Source organism: Myotis daubentonii, chromosome 1, assembly GCF_963259705.1.
Source record: "Myotis daubentonii chromosome 1, mMyoDau2.1, whole genome shotgun sequence".
Lineage (NCBI taxonomy): Eukaryota > Metazoa > Chordata > Mammalia > Chiroptera > Vespertilionidae > Myotis > Myotis daubentonii.
In genome coordinates this window covers 47,872,208-47,891,702 of record NC_081840.1, presented here as the reverse complement: position 1 = coordinate 47,891,702, position 19,495 = coordinate 47,872,208, and the positions used below count along the sequence as shown (strand labels likewise).

The 19,495-nt window shown below is 45.2% G+C and overlaps 1 protein-coding gene across 14 annotated transcripts in view; it reads left to right on the top strand.

Moving 5' to 3' along the window:
* TLN2 (talin 2) overlaps positions 1-19,495 on the top strand; it is a 421,164-nt gene that overhangs the window by 222,532 nt on the left and 179,137 nt on the right. For all 14 annotated transcript variants that reach the window (XM_059699497.1, XM_059699520.1, XM_059699515.1 and 11 more), the window contains 4 exons: positions 12,895-13,066; positions 14,804-14,901; positions 16,123-16,252; positions 17,994-18,146. In XM_059699497.1, the coding sequence (XP_059555480.1) occupies positions 12,925-13,066; positions 14,804-14,901; positions 16,123-16,252; positions 17,994-18,146 (523 nt within the window). In that variant the 5' untranslated portion in view covers positions 12,895-12,924. The remainder of the gene's footprint in view (positions 1-12,894; positions 13,067-14,803; positions 14,902-16,122; positions 16,253-17,993; positions 18,147-19,495) is intronic.

The window sequence follows — 19,495 nt, the reverse complement described above, 5'->3', positions numbered from 1 at the left end:
AAGCTTCTTCTCTTACCGGGACTGCATGGTCAGGTCAGCTCTTCAGGCTGCCCCCTTTAGGCTCAGTCCTCCTGATCACAGAACCCAGCTCTCAATTTCCCTGGCTGCGCCAGGAATCCCGCGGTTCTCCTTTCCCCCGTCAGGGGCTGTGCCTGTCCCAAGGGACGCGGCTGTCTGCCACGCGGTCTCCCTCCGACTCCAGGCTAGTGGAGCTTAGCCTAAGAGCATGTATCTCAGAGGAGGAATTCCACAGACTTGGAGGCTCTGATCACAGAAGAGGGTGCTTGAGCAGCCACTCTCCAGTGGTCCAAGGCTGTGTTTGTTTTGACATTGATCTCTTGTTTCTGTTACTGCTTTCTGGGACTATAGCACAAAGAAATGTAATGATTTTTTTGTTTTGTTTTGATCTGCATGTATCCGATGCATGACCTGGTGACTTGAGTTTACCATTATCCTCTTTTTTTGTTTTGCTTTCTGATTATTATGTACCACATAACTAAATCAATAAAGAAGAGACTGGAGAAACAGCTGTTTAACATTTCAGGGGTGATGGAGTAATGCTAACTATAAATATTTATGTTTTCATGAGAAGATGCCTTTTTCTTTTGACATTTAGGCTCATGGAGAGATTCACCAGTGGGAGGGAAAGAGAAGGAAGAGACTTTTTTCTTTCTCAGTAAATTTTATTCATGTATTTCAAAGGGAAGGAGACAATTAAAAAGGAAAGGATTTTTTTTATTATAATTATTTGTTCTGGGGCAAGAAAATATCTAACCAGTCCTGGCTGGGTATCTCAGTTGGTTAGAAGGTTCAATTCCATGGCACTTTAGTATAGTTAGTAACTTTTTGTAATTCTGGTTCTATCCACTAAGCAGTTCTAGAAACTTGGGCTTACAGAGAGCAGAGCACTGATATCTACCATGCATATCACATGATTTTCTTTTAGTAAAGGGTAGCCCAAGCCTTTCTTCTGTCTGTCTGTCATTTCCACTGCTCACGATATAGTTTAAAAGTTTATGTTAAACATTTACCTTTCCTCTGTCTCTTTTCTGTAAATCTGGTTTATTGCCCATGCCAGATGCTTTCTCCCCAATTCCCGTCTTTGTCAGTTCCGTCTTTTGATATGGTCCCTCGCCGCCGGAGCCCTTGCTAGCAGGATTGTTCTGTGGGTAGATTGAACTATAAAATCTAGATTGATTATTGGCATCCCCGGTTGTTAATGCATATTCAATTAGCTAACCCATAAATCAAACTGCTGACATCTGTCCTTTCAGATTTCAATTTTTCTTATTTTCTTAATATCTTCTGGATTGCTCTTTAAAAATATTGATGGTTCCTTTAAAAAAGTGAAATCTAGCTTAAGAAAATCTGAAATTAAGAACAGCTACCTAAAATTATGCATAAACACTGGTAGGAGATGTGTCAAAACGTTAGCAGAACTTCTCTCTGGGTGGTGTGTGGCCAGACATGGAAATTTGGATTCTGACAGACCTGGGGTTAAGCCTCCCTTTCCTCCTGTGAGGCCTGTTACTTAGGAGACGTAGACTCTTATGCCTGATTATCTAAATGGCTCATCTCTCAGTGAATCATTAAGTGAAGTGCATAGTTCAGTGTATGGCATGTAATCATGCATCACGGGAAAGTTCAATTGTTAATTAAAAAAAACACGTTAGCAATACATATTTCACCCATTTTACTGCTCACGTAACACAAGCACTATATTTTTCCCATGTTTCTTCCTGTTTTAAACAGCACACAGTAGGAGGCAGAGTCCCCAGCTCAGTGACCTTTGTCAGGCCACCTATCCATTGTGTCCTGGTTGTCTTACCTGGATGCAGTCTGAACTCCTTAGCCTGGGGTTGTGTTGATGACTCCATGAGTTGACTTAGAGAAAGGGCTTGAGTCAGTGTCGGGCACATAATCGCTTATACGTGTTTGCTACTATTGTTATTTTAGACATTTTAGAAAATATATGTATTATGACTTAGTACATTCAGGAGAATGGGAAAGTTACTGCAAAGATTTACATGTCCTGCGGAGAGCTGGACTTGATGACTTCTGTGTCTGAGATTGAGGACACTGCAGGCTATGTTTAGTGTAACTGAAACATTGCAATTTTTAGATAGAAAATGAGGGTGATCTCAAAATGAGTAGTCACAGAAAATGAGGATCCTTTGGAAAATGTAATTTTGTGAGTGAATGCCTGATTGGTACTATGATAATAGGCCGATGGACTCTGAATTTTCAGAAATGTAAATTTTGGTTACGTTCCTTAGTTTGTTCCAGTTCTCTACTTAAGTGCCAGATTTTTAGATCTGGGTTCTAATAAAAATGCCCTTCTGATTTATGGTGAAAGGATTAGCATAGGCAAGTGGCAGGCATATGTTTTTAATATTTCCTGTTTCTTCAGAATTCATCATTGCTTAAACATGCACCATTGCCTTTTTGAGGGATGTGTGATACTGTGGGTTTGCAGCCTTTTTTCCCACTGGTCATCGGTGAGCGATGGAGACCTTGCAGTGGAAGAGAATGGAGCTGGGAAGTGGGAGATTTCTTCTGTTTCTGAAGTGAAACCAAGCACAGTCGGTCTGCCTTGTCACCTCACAACCCATGTCCGCGCTGCTATATTAACACTGAATTAAGCACACGCATGAAGAAGGTGACCCGAGAAGTCCTTTTCATACATTCTTCCGAGTTCAGTCTGGAACACCCTGAATATTTATTTCCAGATCATTGCAGAACAAAGCTTTCTAAGTTTCCCAAGTAAAAACTAGTCTATTTGTACTCATCCCGGTGGGGCGTGTCCTAGTGACAAAGCCTGTGTTATTAGTATCAGCAGTAGCTAGAGAATCTGCTTTCCTGGGATTTTATGGGCTTGTTACCAAGGGTCAGAAAAAAAAACTAAAACACACATAAATAGTGAGATGAGTTTATTCTCAGTTATCCAAATGAGTGGTAAATAATTCACAATTCTCCTGGTCTTGACCTTCACTTTTATTTTTCTTCTGTGTGTGTGTGTGTGTGTGTTTTCCCTTAGACCTGACCTTTTAATTTTCTATCATATCTGTTTTTGCAACAGCCTCAAATCATTTGACTGAGTTAGGTTATAAAAGAATTTAAAATAAAAGTTCATTTAGAGCTTCTTCCTTCTTCAACTTGAACGAGGAAGAAAATAGCAGGACTTCAACTTGAATGGGGAAGAAAATAGGTAGACTCCAGGGAACTAAAACATCTGAGTGATTAATCAGCATTGTGTCAACCCCAGGTGAACAGAGGGTTCCTGGAAACCCAGCTTAGCCTTTTTACTGGTCTGACAGCAAATGACAGTATATTCTACACACAGGCCAGGAAGTCACCTATCTGCCCAGATCCTCTGTTTTTATCTGTGAAATGGGGATACAAAAAAACCCATTTACTTTGTAACCTGTTGAGCACATCAAGGGAAAAGACACCTGTGGATGTTACATGGGACTCTTCAGTCCCGAGAGGACACTGGGGGCAGCAGCTCCTGTTTGTTCTGCTGAGGCGTTAGCTTGGAGGGCTGCTGTTGGAGTGAGGGTTACAGATGTGAGTGTTCAGAGAGCCTGGGAGGGGAGAGGGAGCCTGCTGGCTGGGGTGGTTTGAAAGACTAATCTATAGAAACAAAGCTTGATGCTGATGAGCTTGAAGAGTGAGTGGCTAGGAAGAACCAGAGAAGAAAATGGGGTGGTGCATCTCAGACAGATGTAGGCCACACAGGCAGAAATAGAGGCAGTTGTAGCAGGGATTAAAAATACATCCATTTTGTAAAAATGGAGAGTTCTTACAGCATAAGTGGGTGGATGGGGCCCCTGACCCTTGAGCTATGCCTTGAACCTGATTGCCCATACATTTCAAAATGCTGTATGCATTAAAAATCACCTCCACGCAAAATGATAATGCTGTGAACACATAGGTGTCTGCTTCGGGCTCATCTCTGTTCACTGCCCTTTCTCAACAGTGCCGGGGGCCTGGATTTGTCTGCAATAAAATACCCCTCCCTCCTCAGAATTTCCTGGTCATTAGGTATCATCCTATATAATAAATATGCAAAATGTCCCCTTGACTAGGAGTTTGACTGGAAGTTTGACCGCTGGCTATGGCATGTGCTGACCACCAGGGGCTGGTGTGGAACATGGCAGGCGTCCGAGACAAGGCACTGGCAGTAGGCGGCAGTGGAGGCACTGCCAGCCCCAATGGGCTTCTGGGTGAGCAGGGCTGCAGCTGCCGGGACCACAGGGGCTGGTCGGGCTCACCATGGGTTCATGCAGGAGCCGGTCTGCCGAGGTTGGCTGGGAGAGAGCGTGCTGCCCGCCCGGCTTCCATGTGGTGCCGTTGGGCGGCCCAGAGGCCCACGCTGTGCCCCGGTCTGCTGCGTCCAGCTGCTCTTACCACATCTCCGCGTGGGACTTGGGCGCCGTGACTCAGGTGGAGGGAGCGTGGGGGGCGGGGGGGGGGGTCTGGAGGCCCAGGTGCTGCCCAGGGCCGAGGTCAGCTGGGACCTGCCCTTCCATGCCAGACACTCACGCTTCGATTGCCGGCCAGGCCTAGGGACCACACCCATGCATGAATTTATTGGACCTCTGTCTTTAATAAAGGCAGCTCTCAAGTAAGTTGTCTGAAAGAATCTGAAACGTGACATCCTAAGACTGTGATAGCTGATAAATGCAAATCACTGCTTTTGCAGTGAGGTTTAACTGGGGGCAGATCTTTGTGGTGGAATTTTAGGTGATAGTGCCAGGAGTGAATCCTTGGTCTGCTCCAACCTTACCACATGCACGGCCAACTCTGTTCATTCTTCCATGTGGACGGTCCGCTTGTGGTTTTCTAGCAGTGGGACCTTCAGAAGGTCTTTTGATCTTAAAATTATAGTTTCTTCATCTGAAAATGGAAAGCAATATCACAGGTCCTTTCACATCATTCTGTATTCTATGTTGTAAGCATGCTTCTTGGTTCTCATAGTGGAGGTAGAAATGCTGACTTGCCCTCCATCCAGGCACTAAATAAATACATTTTAAGTCCTTCTCTTCAGCAGGTACTAAGCAATACACATGGTTCCTGTCCACAGGAGCTTCCAAATCTTTGTGACTGATGTGACTTTGGTTCTTTTTTGAGTTTCTCATTTGACAAACTGAAGAACATCATGTAAGCCATGAGGTTAAGCTTCTGTGGTCCACAGAACAGGTTTTTGATGAGTAGAAATAGTTGGGTTTGCTGGATGTTTGCCATCTGTTCATCTTTCAGTTATGATGTTAGTGTGAATAATTCCTAATGACTAATTTTTAAATATCTGTTAAAATCTTTCCATGGAATACATGTTCATCCCACAAACATTTATTAAGCATCATCTGTGTGCTGGGCACTGTGCTAGGGCCTCGAGACCCAAAGATGGCTATAATGGTACAGTCCTTGCTCTCAGAGGACAGTGCGGGAGATGGACTTCTCATGGCAAATGTATCTCAGGACTGTGTTGTGTATATATCTTATTACTGGTGTATTGGGAACAGGCAAGAGTACTCAGCAGTAGCCCTGTGGATTATGGGGCTTATATGGAGTTTGCAAAGCAGCCCTGTGAGCCAACCACTTGGTTGGAATTTTTATTGACTTGCCTGGCCTGCCACTAAGTTCACATATGTGTGGATGGTTCATCTTTTCTCCTATACCCGTCTCCTGCCTGACCTTTTAATGTCTTATTTCTAGTTGAAGTATTCAAAGTCAAACGATTGTCTTGGCCTCCTGTACCTCCCTGAGGAACTAAAGAGAGATTCTTACATGAATGTTCTGTCTGGTTTTCTGGTCTCCCCGCTCTGTCTGCAAAGGGGAGCATGATCATGCTGGCGTTTTTGTAAGTGAGCTAATTAGCCGCAAGGAAAAAGCACATCAGCTGTGTTCACGGACTATTTCTCCCGAGCTGCTTGTTAGCTAGAGCTCTCACAAGTTGGGGATGTGGGGACTAGGGGAGTCTCTCCACTCAGACTCTGCCCTTGGGGCTCTCAGTACTTGGGAAGAGGTGTGAGAGGCCCAGTAAGGAGACAAGATTATTGAGGAAGGCTTTGGCCCCCTTAATAATGATAAAGCTAGACTGGAGATGAGACCAAGAGGGACACTGGGCCTTCTCTTTTCCTGGCCCCTCCTTGACTTAAAGACACCTGACCCCTGTGAGTGGTTGACCTGACCTACATTCCTAGTTGGTGACAGACAGGTACCCGTGTGTGCCTGTGGGCTTGGGATATGGAGTCTGAATGTTATCTGAAAGGCACTTAAGCACAGACAGCCCAGGAGGGCAAGGCAGGGAGCACGTGAGATGCTGGCCTTTGCTTGTGACCCAGTCATGATAGGTTCTTACTTGTTGGATGAGCTCTTCCTCTTCTTCCCTTGCCCAGGAGCAGAAAAGGGCTGTAGAGAAGGGGCAGTTTTTTGAGAGAGTAGAATTGTTTGCAGGAGACTGAGATGTAAACACAGATGAATGATAGTTTTTATATAGGCCCATGTTTTGTGCTGACATCGGTTATGTGATGCATGCTGTTATCAAATAGGCTTGTGTTTCACCTGCTGAGAGGGGCAGGCGGAAAGGAGGGTGAGGTGCAGCCATTGTCATTTGATGCAGCGGTTTCCAGTGGGTCAGCATCCAGTCCCTGGCTGGAGGGAGAGGACAGGGATGGTGCACAGCTCTTATTCTCTTGGAGATCCAGGGGCCCACTGACACACCTCTGCTCTACCGTGTAGCGCGTGATTTCTTTCTTTTGTGTTCCTGGGTTGAGGGAATCCGACTGAGAGAACAGCCTAGGAGCTAGGAGTTGCCTGCTCCACAAACACTCAGCCTCGCAGCTCCTCCTCAGACACTTCTGCATCTAGAAAAAGCATGTCATATGACTTGAATAATGAAGAGGGTTACTAGAGGGTGAGCTCCATCAAGGCAGGAATCTTCTCTGTCTTTGCTCCCTGATGCCTATAATATCTACTTGTAACAGATGCAAAATTAACAATAAAAGAAAGTTTGCAGCTCAGGCGGTAGCTGACCACAGTGTGCTGCTTCCAGAGTTTCTCCAGTCCCCGTGACTCACCGTCGTAATAGCAAACCCTGACCTGGGCTTTCTATGCGCCTTTGCCTGTATTGACTTACTTCATTCTCTAGTTCCCTATGGGTACATCCATCATTGTCTCCCATCTTATAGAGGAGGCAGATTGTAGTTAAGTAACCAGCTCAGCGTGGCAACTGGTAAGACAGCGGTGGGGTGGGAGCACCTCCTGGCCCTCACTGACAGGGCAGAGATCCAAGGGGTGGCTGCTCTTCTTGACCAATAGTGGGCATTCCTTTCAGACAGGAGGCCTTGGCTGAGCTGGGCTCATTTGGCCCAGGGTGGACTGGGTGAGGCTGGGCAGCGGGCACTACTGCCATCATACTGGGTTGTTTACAGCTCCCGGGGACTGATAAGTATTTACTTTAGAAGGAGAATGTCTGGGTTTCACCACTGGTTCCATTGGCTCATCTTCCACAATGGATGGCACAGAAGGTTTTTGTTGGTCCAGGCGACCTTCACACACACAATTGGGGCAAAAATGGTCAGAGTGGGAAGAGATTATAAAAAGGAAAGTAATGCATCTTTTACGCATCTATGCCCTGCCTTTTAGCAAAACAAACAAAAGGACTTAAGGTCTAATAAGATAGCATACATTCCAATTGGGGCAAAAGAAAAAACAAAAACAAGGATAGAATCATAAAAGAGAGGCAGGTTGGACTAGAACTACATATAAGAAACAGTACACACATTGGCTCTGAGCCCTCGCAGCCCAACCAGAAAAGGCGCCCTGGTCAGCACTCTCATGCTCCCAGCCTGCAGGGCCGGGATTAGCAGGGGGTGAGGACACAGAGGGTGGAAGTGAGGGCCAGTTGCTGTACCCGTGCTGTGCTGCCCTGAAAATACAACAGCGGAGTGGGAGCGCCAGGCTTTATCATGACATGTTGTCTGAGCTGTGTCATTTCCCAGGGCTTTAGTGGAGATGTAGTGAGACTTCTCTCAAGTGGTGAAAACACATGCTCATCTTTAGTTGACATTTCTAGGTTGCCATATGCTTTGATCCTGCTTTCTTTTTGTCAAAAGTCAGGACACTTAATTCCAGCAAATGTCCGTTTTGGTGTGAGTGGTGCTAGGCATAGCTCAGTACCACGGTCCCTGTGGGCTGGTGATTAAATCCCCGTGCATTTGGTTTCAGATCTCACTGAGGTTTTCTTGTGTGGGTGATCCTCTTGCATGATAATAACAAAAATACCTTGTCTTCGTACACACTTGTGTAGTTTAGAAATAATTTTTCATGTACACAATCTGCATTTCTTAGACATCTTCATGAAGGAGAATGCTGGTCTTTTTCGTTTCGTGCTTGGGAACATTTAGTCATAATAAAACAGAGAGCCAAGAGAAAGAAAAAGAAATTGGAGTCTTTAAGTCTTCGACCCCTGCAGAGCTCTTTTAGAGGGACTGACTTTGTTTTCTGGTGTTTTTGTGTGTTCCCACGTAGTAATGATGGCTTTTTCAATAGTTGTTTTTGAGATAATACAAAAGTTGAGAACATGAACCTTGTAATGAATCTCTGGTGTCCCTTGTTCTGTTGAGCATCTACCCTGAACTAAGGATAGAGGCTTCTATTCCCTGGTGAAATGTTAAGATGTGGAGACAAAGGGATCCCGTGGAAACAGTTGGCCAAACACCGAGCGTCTTCTGGGAGCCAGCTCCTTCCATGGGAGCCGGTGGCTTCCCGCTCCCTGAGGAGCAGAAAGAAGAGAGGCGATGGGGCCCCGAGGCCCAAGGCTTCATGGGCCTGGCATTGTACCTGAACCTTAGCCTCCTGGTCCTGTACCCCGTCCTTGAGCCAAGACTTGCCTGCTCCTCTGCTCTCACGCAGAGCCAGGCAGCAGCATGGACAGGGCCCAGGAGAGAGGTCATGTGGTGAGGCTCCTGCCTCCAGGAAGGGCACTCCGCTGTCCTGGGACTCCCCCCGGGACCACAGTTGGGGGAAACCATGTCTATATAGATAATGTGTGGCTGTGGAGTTGGCAGCAGCCCTGCGATGTGTACTTCTGGATAAAAGCCTTAAAAGCATAAATCAGAGCTGCCACCTGTTCCCCCACCCCTTCCAGCAGCTCCTCAGGAGGTGAGTCTTTTCCTGTGCTGCCAGCCCCTCTCCTCACCTCTTTCCTGAACCTGCTGCCCTGGTGACACCCCTCCACGGCTGCCAGAGGTCTCCAAGCTGCCAATCCTCATCCTCCCAGTCCTCATCCTCCCTGAACTGTGTCAGCCTTTAGCCCAGTGGATCTCTCCCTCCTGCTCATGCACCTTTTTCTGGCCCCACCCTCTCTCCGCTCTCCTCCCTCACCCACTACCTTCTTATCATTTCCTTCTCCTTGTCCTGATTTTAGAACGTCTTTCCAGGACTCGGTCCTCGGATCTCTTTCTTACTCAGTGGTTCTCAACCTTCCTAATGCCACGACCCTTTAATACAGTTCCTCATGTTGTGGTGACCCCCAATTTCATTGTTACAAATTGAACATAATTAAAGCATAGTGATTAATCACAAAAACAATATGTAATTATATATGTGTTTTCCGATGGTCTTAGGCGACCCCTTTGGGGGTCAAACGACCCTTTCACAGGGGTCGCCTAAGACCATCGGAAAACACATATATAATTACATATTGGTTTTGTGATTAATCACTATGCTTTAATTATGTTCAATTTGTAACAATGAAAATACATCCTGCATATCAGATATTTACATTACGATTCATAACAGTAGCAACATTACAGTTATGAAGTAGCAACGAAAATAATTTTATGGTTGGGGGTCACCACAACATGAGGAACTGTATTAAAGGGTCGTGGCATTAGGAAGGTTGAGAACCACTGCTCTAGATGATCTTTCTAGTCCCAAAGATTTAAATACAGTAGCCCTCCCTATTATGTCCCTTGCTTTGTATCTGACTCTCCTCCACCTTTCCACTGAATAATCCCAGGCAAACTCATCAGAGACTTGTCACCCCAAACCTGTGCATCCGGCAGCTTCCCCCATCTCAGTCAATGGCTTCTTCACTTTTCCAGTTGTGTGGGATAGAGATTTTCCTTCACTGTTGTATTTTTTATGTTTCTCCTTTTCCCTTTTGCTTCCCAACTCTCTGGCTTCTCTCCCATGTTTCCCAGCCTCTCTGCTGCAGTCTCCTTGCTGCTTCCGTCTGCTCTCCGCTTCTGCATTCGCCCCGTCTCCCTGCTCCCCTGTGTGTCTTTGCTTCCTCGGAGCGCCGGTGTTTACTGTCCTGCTGTGGCTTCACGTCACGGGCTCTGTCTGTCCCTTTGATTGAATCCATCTCCCTGCGTGGCTGCAGGGACCATTCATTTACTCTTCAGAAAGCCTAATTATTAGCCTGGGAGGAGCAGCCTTCATGCAGGCACACTTACACTATTTCCCATTCCCAGGGCATGGGAGACACTAATCATCCCATCCTCTCTGGTGCATCCCATCAGTTGCATCCATGACAACATCAAGTCTGTGGCCTTCCCCACTGAATCTTACCGCCCTCTGTGCTCACAGAGCTCAGTGGTTCATGAAACCCCACATTGTCACCAGCCCCAGGCAACAGATTATCCCATGGAGTGATCTACATTACAGGAAATTTGTCTGTTTCTAGAGTTTAAATTTTGTTTTCCCAACTTGGGGAGTTGGTTGGTTAAATGTGCCTGCACAGAGAGCGTTGGATAGAGCCTTCTATATTTGGCTTTAAAAGTGCTTGATTTTATAGATGGAAAATCATAAGGTATTTTGAACTTCTCTGCTGTGTCCACAATCCAGTCACTGCCCAGGCTGTGGTAATTAATTCAGTTTGGGGCAGATTCCCACTGAACACTGCTGTTGTTGGTTGAGAAGTATATCTTAACATTTCTCAAGTAATAAATATTGTCACATTTTCACAGACAGAACTTACTGAGTGTAAATAGAGGTCAGAATGACTTTAGAGTCGGATGGCCTCAATTGTTGCTTCATGCGAGTGTATCTGTCTAAATATGTCCTCTGTATCCAAATGATTTTAGTCACCTGCTGCCAGGAAGCTGGCAATCAATCTAGCCTACTAAGCAGTGACCCCAGAGGCATCCATTTTCTAGTCTCGCCGGTTGTCCTCTCTGTGTGTTGGCCACCTCACTGCTTCTTAGCATTTGCATTCTTTAAAATATATATATATTTATTTTGTTTCAGAGAGGAAGGGAGAGGGAAAGAGAGATAGAAACATCAATGATGAGAGAGAATCATTGATTGGCTGCTGCACGCCCCCTACTGGGGATCAAGCCTGCAACTGAGGCATGTGCCCTTGACCAGAATTAGACCCGGGACCCTTCAGTCCACAGGCCGATGCTTTATCCACTGAGCCAAACCAGCTAAGGCGCACTTGCATTCTTAAGTGGGAAGGAGACATACAGGGTGCTCTGGGGTACAGCTTACTACCCAAGGATTGTCTAATAAAAGACAAAATAGTGTGAGCTTAAAATTCCCATGGACTTAGGTTATTCACCCCGCTCTAGTTCTAATAGCTGCTAACTATAAAGCGCCTGTGTTGCTGGCCAGGATGGCAGCTGGGTTCTCAGGTGCAGGGAAGAGGCTGGCTTGGGAGGCGGGTAAGTTTCTGGCCACAGAAGAGAGCAGGTAGCCAGCATAAACCAGAAGCCACTGACTCAAAGTAAATGCACTAACGCGTTGGATTTAAATTTTGAAAAGAAATCATTTATGCATTATTTCAAACCTAGCCTAAACCTGTTTGTTTTCTAAAGCCATTGAACTGGATGAGAAGCAAAATATCCCAATAGTTTGTCTAAATGAAATAATTGAATTGGCATTTTCTTCACTTTGAGACCCCTGAAAAGAGTGCAGCTGTTAGCTATGCTGGGTGTTTAAAACGGGCCGTTCTGGCCTCATTAGTGATGGCTGTTTATTAGTCTGGCATTGGTGTTCCCCTCAGGATTCAGTTCTTCCATGAATTATGCAGGGCTGATACCACTGTAGCTACCTTCTCTGGGGGGAATGGAGGCAGAGTGGCCAAAATGCCTTGCTCAGATTTATAGTCTCTGGGGATGTGGTTGGGCCTGGAAGCCAGGTCTTCTGACCTGGTTTGGTGGAACTCTTTTGCCATCGGGAACATTCGGGACAGCATTGGTGCTTCGTCCTGTGTCCCCAGGAGCTGGTGGGCAGGGAGCCAGCACTGAGGCTGCCGCCAGGGGCATGTTCAGGAGACAGCGGTGCATGCCCAAGGCTCTCTGCCTCTCACCTGAGGGGCAGTCACCTGGGAAATGCCACTCCCAGTGAAACCCCAAGTAGGGAGCAGCCTGAGAGAAGGAGGCTTGGTGACTCCTGAGTTCTTTCCTCTCAAGGGACTCCAGTGGCCACACTGTCAACCCCAAAACTCTATGCTGCTCTTATTTTAAAGTTTTTCAAAAAATCTAGTTTTTAATTTGTGTTTTTACTCACAACATTCTCGTTAGCTATTTTATTCTCCTGAAGCTGATTCAGTCTAGTGATTTTATTTTTAAAGCTGATTCAGAGTCTAGTGCAGCCGTGGGCAAACTACGGCCTGCGGGCCGGATCCGGCTGTTTGAAATGAATAAAACTAAAAAAAAAAAAAAGACCGTACCCTTTTATGTAATGATGTTTACTTTGAATTTATATTAGTTCACACAAACACTCCATCCATGCTTTTGTTCCGGCCCTCTGGTCCAGTTTAAGAACCCATTGTGGCCCTCGAGTCAAAAAGTTTGCCCACCCCTGGTAGTGTGTTTTTTTTCCCCCCTCAAAACGAACAATCGTCATGAGCATCAGGGTTTGTCTCTTTGTGTTTTCCAGACATTCTAAGTGAGAGTCTTCGGATCACCTATGAAGATGGTGGCCCTGTCCTTAAAGATCTGTGTTCGCCACTGCAACGTGGTGAAGACCATGCAGTTCGAGCCGTCCACCGCCGTGTACGACGCGTGTCGGTTCATCCGGGAGCGGGTGCCCGAGGCGCAAACTGGCCAAGGTAGCCGCGGGTGACTCACTGGTTTCTTGAAGCGTGTTTGTGTCATCTTCACTTATAGTGAAAGAAACGGAGGCTCGGGATGGTAAACATGCCCACCAGTGTCTACGTTTCCAATGAAATGTCTTCCTCGCCTGGACACTGCTTGCTTCCTGTGCGAGGCTTCTGATGACAATGACCACACCTGCCGCTGAGCGATGCCATCCTCTTGGCCCATAGATCAGCATCGTGCTAGGCAGTGTGCAAGCCCCTCTGACACACCATCTCATTGGCCTCTAACGTACCAGTGTAGCTGCTGGTTTTGTAGATCCTGAGCCCTGTTTCGGGTGCATGAGGACCTCCCATACAGCAGCTTGACAAGCCCGGAACCGCCAGCAGGAACCAGGGCCGCCTTATGTATGCAGTACTTCAAAGGAGCTTATACATTTTATCTCGAACCTTTATTAAGGGGGCGGGGGGGCTTTATGAATTTTATCTGAAACAGTTTTTTAAAAGGGCATTTGTTTTATATGTTTTGTTTAGTGTTTCGTTAAATCACTGACCCCCATTCATCTGAATTTAAACAAAAGCCGCTCATACAGTTTTTCCATTTCCCTTTATCTTCTCTCTACATTTCCTTCCTTTACTTAGTGATTATTGGCCTGACACTTGAGAAACTGGGACTACTCCCAGTTTGATAGACCTTTAGTCTGAAAGTGGTATAAGACTTACCTTAAAAATTGGAAGCATAAAACTCAAACACAACAAGGATAATTACAGGTAGAATGGGTCTCCTTCAAGAGATCTGTTTCTTACAAAACTGCTGACCTTTAGGTAGAAAGCATCATTTAAATTATTCAAAGCCTCTGTTTTTCCTAGATTACCCAGAAATAACAGTTGCTTACTTCCCCAGCCTTCCTTCTAGATCTAGTTCAATCATTTCTGGTGTCTTCACTTCGCAGTTGCTGTTTTCCTCCAGGTGCCCTACCCTTGGGCTGGGCTGCTTTGCAGCTCGGGAAGAAGACACCTTTGAAGACCTTGAAGCTGTTTTGCTGAGAAACAGCAGGAGCTCCGACTCCCCTGGGTCTCTGGGGTTTCCTGGAATCACATTAAGAAAAAAACACGTCCTTAGACAGGAAATGCGACTGCTTCCCTCTGCCACCCTTTGTACTCCCGGGTCACTTTAGGGGATTTCTATGGAGAACATGGACTTTAATTTTCCAACCTTATTCATAATTTGGTGACATGAGCGCAGAGGCTCCATTTCACAGGGAGCCCCTTCTTACCTTTCGTCACACGCGTTGGCGGGACGGAGGGACTATTCCAAGTGCAATGGTTCCCCGGGCCCTTCTGTGCCCGAGTGGCGCTGGGCTTTGATGGTCACTTCTGCATTTCTCCCTGTCTGTCCTGTCATCCTTCACACGTCCTTGGCCTGGTTTTTAGAACAAGTATAAGGAACAAAGCCAAATTCGGTTAGAAGGAAATTTGGACTGCTTTGTCCTTGATAGTTTCTCAGTTCTAACCTAAGTACTGCCCACTGGTGGTCAGCAACATCAACCTTGTCGGAGGGGGTTGGTTTTGCAGCTCAGTTCTTATTCCTCCTCATCTGCTTTAGTCCCAGTGGCTGCTTGTGGTGTCAAAACGAAGCATTTCCCTGTCGAAGGAGAAGACTCGCGTTCTAGCCCAGTCAGCAGACGGGCTGTGTCAGTGATGGCTTCATCGTTGCTTTGTCTCCTATTTTTCTTTCTGTTAACCTTCCAGCGTCTGACTATGGGCTGTTTCTCTCTGATGAAGACCCCAGGAAAGGAATCTGGCTGGAAGCGGGCAGAACACTGGACTACTACATGCTGCGAAATGGGGTACGCTGCTGATCTTCTTTTTCTTTTTTTCATCGCTTTTTCCTCAGCCTTCCATGGAAGCCAATATAATTATGCTTGAAAGAAAAGGAGAGACCCAACAATTGATTTTGATTCAAGGGCATCTTATTAGTAGTCTTGATGCAATGTACTTCATAAGGGCTGTCCAGGTAGTGATAGAAAATATCAGCAGTCCAAGTTCTTGAAAATCCACAGAGTAATTAAAGCAACTTGGGGTTAGTATTTAAAACTGTTTCTAAGTGCCCTTGTTGGATTTGGTAGTTATGAAAGAAGACACAGCATTTTCCTGTGAGTATGTAGGAAGTATTCCCTGGTGAGTGGTGATAGAAAGTAATGATGGATTAGAGGAAAAATAAAAATATAATACTGACGGTAGCCAGGGATTGAATATTAATTGGTGTTTTACTCTTGTAAAAGAAAGTTCATATTGGATGTAAGTTTAATAACTATTCATAAAAGTAGCAACAAAAAATAGTTGTGGTATGGAAGGGGAAAGAACTAATGAGTAAAAAATATTCAATATTCTGTTTAGCTGAATCTTCGAGATGCTGGGTTTTGGTATATGAAATGCACATATCTGACTGGTCAGTATTCCATAAAACAAGAGTGAAGTATGTTTGCCAATTAACACTTCCCTCCAATATTTTTAAGACGTGTGGTAAAAAAAGAAGTCTCTATTTAAAAATAACTTGCAAAGGTATTACCCATATTTGGCTTTGGCATTACAATGAAAACCAGTTCTACTGTGATACACCACGACTGTGGAGAATTATGGGGGTATTATTTATGGGCTCCATGACACGGAAATTAAACATTGCTCATAACTGAATAAGAGATACTTGGAGACACCCACTGCTGTCTTTATAAAGGCAGGTAGGAATTTTCCTCTGCTAATTCTCATTAGAGCAGAGCATCCCCAGCCTGTCAGGAGGGCATATGCTGCTTCCACTTTACAGAGGTTAGTTTTCACTAATTATGAGCTAATCAGTGTATTCTTTGGGTATAGTTGCACCATCAGGTTTTTAAGAAATCTTGATGAAAGCAATTATTTAGCCTGGGCATTTCCGTTTTAGTGGCGAAAATATGAACACTTTGAAGGAAGAAATCAGAGCGTGCTTGGGAAAGTTCATTTTTTAAAGAAAGTGTCCACGTCCATTATCTTGTCCCACATGCAGTATGACCTGTTTGTGTGGTTTGTCCTAGGATATCTTGGAATACAAAAAGAAACAGAGGCCTCAGAAAATCCGGATGCTGGATGGGGCTGTGAAGACGGTGATGGTGGACGACTCCAAGACGGTTGGGGAGCTCCTGGTGACTATTTGCAGCAGGATAGGTGAGTATGCACCTGCCTCGATTCCCGTTTTTGTTTTGTGTGAATCACACACCTCTACTCCCCCCCCCCCCCCCCCATTCGTTGCAGAGACCATCTCGAGTGTGTCCTAACGCACTGATGTCTGCCATTCCCAAGAGAGTCTGATTATTCTCTCAATTTGCAAACTCACTAACTGGTCTATAAACATTTGAACTCTCCTACTAAGTCAAAATTGAGAGCTTTTATTTCCCTTTCAAAAAAAAAAAGGAATTTTTGCCTAGCTGGTGTGGTTCAGTGGTTGAGCATTGACCTAAGAACCAGGAGGTCATGGTTCGATTCCAGGTCAGGGCACATGGGTTTCAGGCTCAATCCCCAGTAGGGGAAATGCAGAAGGCAGCCAATTGGTGATTCTTTGTCATCATTGATGTTTCTATCTCTCTCTCTCTCCCTCACCCTTCCTCCCTGAAATTAATAAAAACATTCAAAAAAGATAAGGAATTTTAAAATCCTGGATAATAAAAACCTAATATGCTAAGTGTCCGGTTGTCTGGTCAGCCATTCAACCAATCAAAGCATAATATGCTAATGATATGCTAAGGCCTCTCAACTGCTCCCTATGATGTACACTGACCACCAGGGAGCAGACAGTTGACTGGTCAGTCAGTTGCTATGGTGTGCACTGACCACCATGGGGCAGATGCTCCAACCAGTAGGTTAGCTTGCTGCTGGTGTCTGGTCTATCAGGACTGAGCCAAACAGGCCAGACATGCCCTGGAGCCCTCCCGTGGTCCCTCCTTGGCTGACCAACCTCCTGCGTCCTTCCCTGGCCCCGATTGTGCACCGGTGGGGTCTCTCAGCCTGACCTGTGCCCTCTCACAATCCGGGACCCCTTTGGGAATGTTGGAGAGCCGGTTTCAGCCCAATCCTGCAGGCCAGGCCAGGGGACCCCACCGGTGCACGAATTCATGCACTGGGCCTCTAGTAGAAAATAATGTTTCTGAAGTCATATGATTCAGTCTCTCACCACTGTTGGGCATTCTATTATCTCTATAAAGACTCCTGGGGACAGCCTATATATAATTGGTTGTTACAGAGCTTTTCTTCTCGTAGCTTCTGTTTATCTCCTCAGAGAACAACTCTGTTTCCTTTCTACATGGAGCCCTTCACATATTTGAAGAAAGTAGCCTGGCCTGTCTTTGTTTCCTCTGGATTCAAAGGAAGCCCAGTTCCTTCAGCCCCTTCTTGTTCGACATTGTCTTGCCTTGTTCTGCATGATTTCTACTTGTTTCTTGTTTTTTTAAATATATTTTATTGATTTTTCACAGAGAGGAAGGGAGAGGGATAGAGAGTTGGAAACATTGATGAGAGAGAAACGTTGATCAGCTGCCTCCTGCACACCCCCTACTGGGGATGTGCTCACAACCAAGGTACATGCCCTTAGTCGGAATCGAACCTGGGACCATTCAGTCCACAGGCCGGCGCTCTATCCACTGAGCCAACCCGGTTAGGGCTCTCCTTGTTTCTTAAAAACAGGACAGGAGAATGGAACCTGACATTATGAGTGTAACTTAACTACCTGGACATACTTCATTTAGCCAGAGTTATTTGATACGTGCTCCATGGGTGGTCCCGACCCTCACCTGGCCTAACGCTCCTTTCTGTCCTTTGCCACCAGGGACTCCTTGGGTAGGACAGGACCCACACTGATAAGGGCGATTGTGGTGTGTAGCCTCTGATCATATAACCCAACTTATATTTTTAGGAATAACAAACTATGAAGAATACTCTTTAATCCAAGAAACAATCGAAGAAAAGAAAGAGGAAGGGACGGGGACGCTAAAAAAAGACAGGACGCTGTTACGAGACGAGAGGAAAATGGAGAAGCTGAAGGCTAAGCTCCACACGGATGACGACTGTAAGTGTCTGGGCGGGAGGGGAGGCAGGCACATGGGTTTGCCACGCCGCCCCTCCCATCATCGGTATGACCCGGGCAGGTGTTTGTGTCTTTTGTTTTTTTTTTTCTTTCTGTTTTTTATTTCATCTGTAAATATTTTGGTCTGTGTCACTAACGTATTGAGACTCTTAAGAAAAAGTAGCTGAAATGCCATTTCACATCTAAAAAGGTAATCTCTCAATATCAAATAGACAAATCATGTCTACATTTCTCCATTGTCTTTAAAATCTCTTTTTCCAACAGTGTTTGAACTGTGATCCAAATTATGTTGAATGATACACTGCTTGCCTCTTTTAGTGTCGAGAACTTCCCTACATCTTTTAAATTTTTCGTCTTCAAATTTTTAGGGGCAAGACACCATCTTGTTACTTGTATAGAGTTTCATGTAATCTGGATTTTGTTGGTTGCATACCCATGGTGTCATTTAATATGTTCTTCCATCCCCTTTAATTCCTGAGATCTGCAGGCTGGATTAGATTCATGTGTATGTGTATTTTTTAAAAATACAGTCTCCTTCCTATGTGATGTTGTGTACATTAAGTCCTCATTTAACATCATCGATAGGCTCTGCGACATTCAGCAAAATGACATGTAATGAAACCAATTTTACCATAGACCAGTTGATATAAACAAGGTTTCAGCTCCTACAGCATCTCATCAACATTATAGCAAAATGACGTTATTCAAGGACCTGCTGTACTTCCCATCAGGAACTTGTATCTGGTTGTCTCCTTTTTTTGTGATGTTAACAGCCACTCATGACAACTGCCTGGATACATTATTTCCTTGGGGGTTACAAAACGGTAATGTAATTTTGCCACAGGAAAATAATTTTGTATGGCCACACTGTTAATATTTGGAAAAGCCATTTGTATACTCCATGTGTCCCCAAAAGGTCTGTGCTGTGTGCACTGGCTCCCTGACACCTCCCCCCGCCAGGGGATCTTACTTCATGTGCAGGCCACTTAGACCTTCTCAACCTCTCTCTTCCATTGTTCTTGCTCTTGCTGCTGCATTGGGAAGATGTCGTCATTGTCTTTATGTTTATTGATCCTCAGTGGGACTTTCATTTCCTCTGACCCTTTCTCCTTTCGCTTTTTTTCTACCTTATTTGATTTCCAGTTGCATACTTCTTTCCCAGGGAGACCTTCATAGACAAATCCCAAGGATTTTTATAATGTGCATGATACTCTCCTAGGTACTATGGGAAATGAGGTCAACCCAACACATTCCCCGTGCTAAGGTTGCGTATAATCTAGTGAGGCTTGTAATACATATTTACTCACAATGTACGTGTGGAGCCCCGGGAG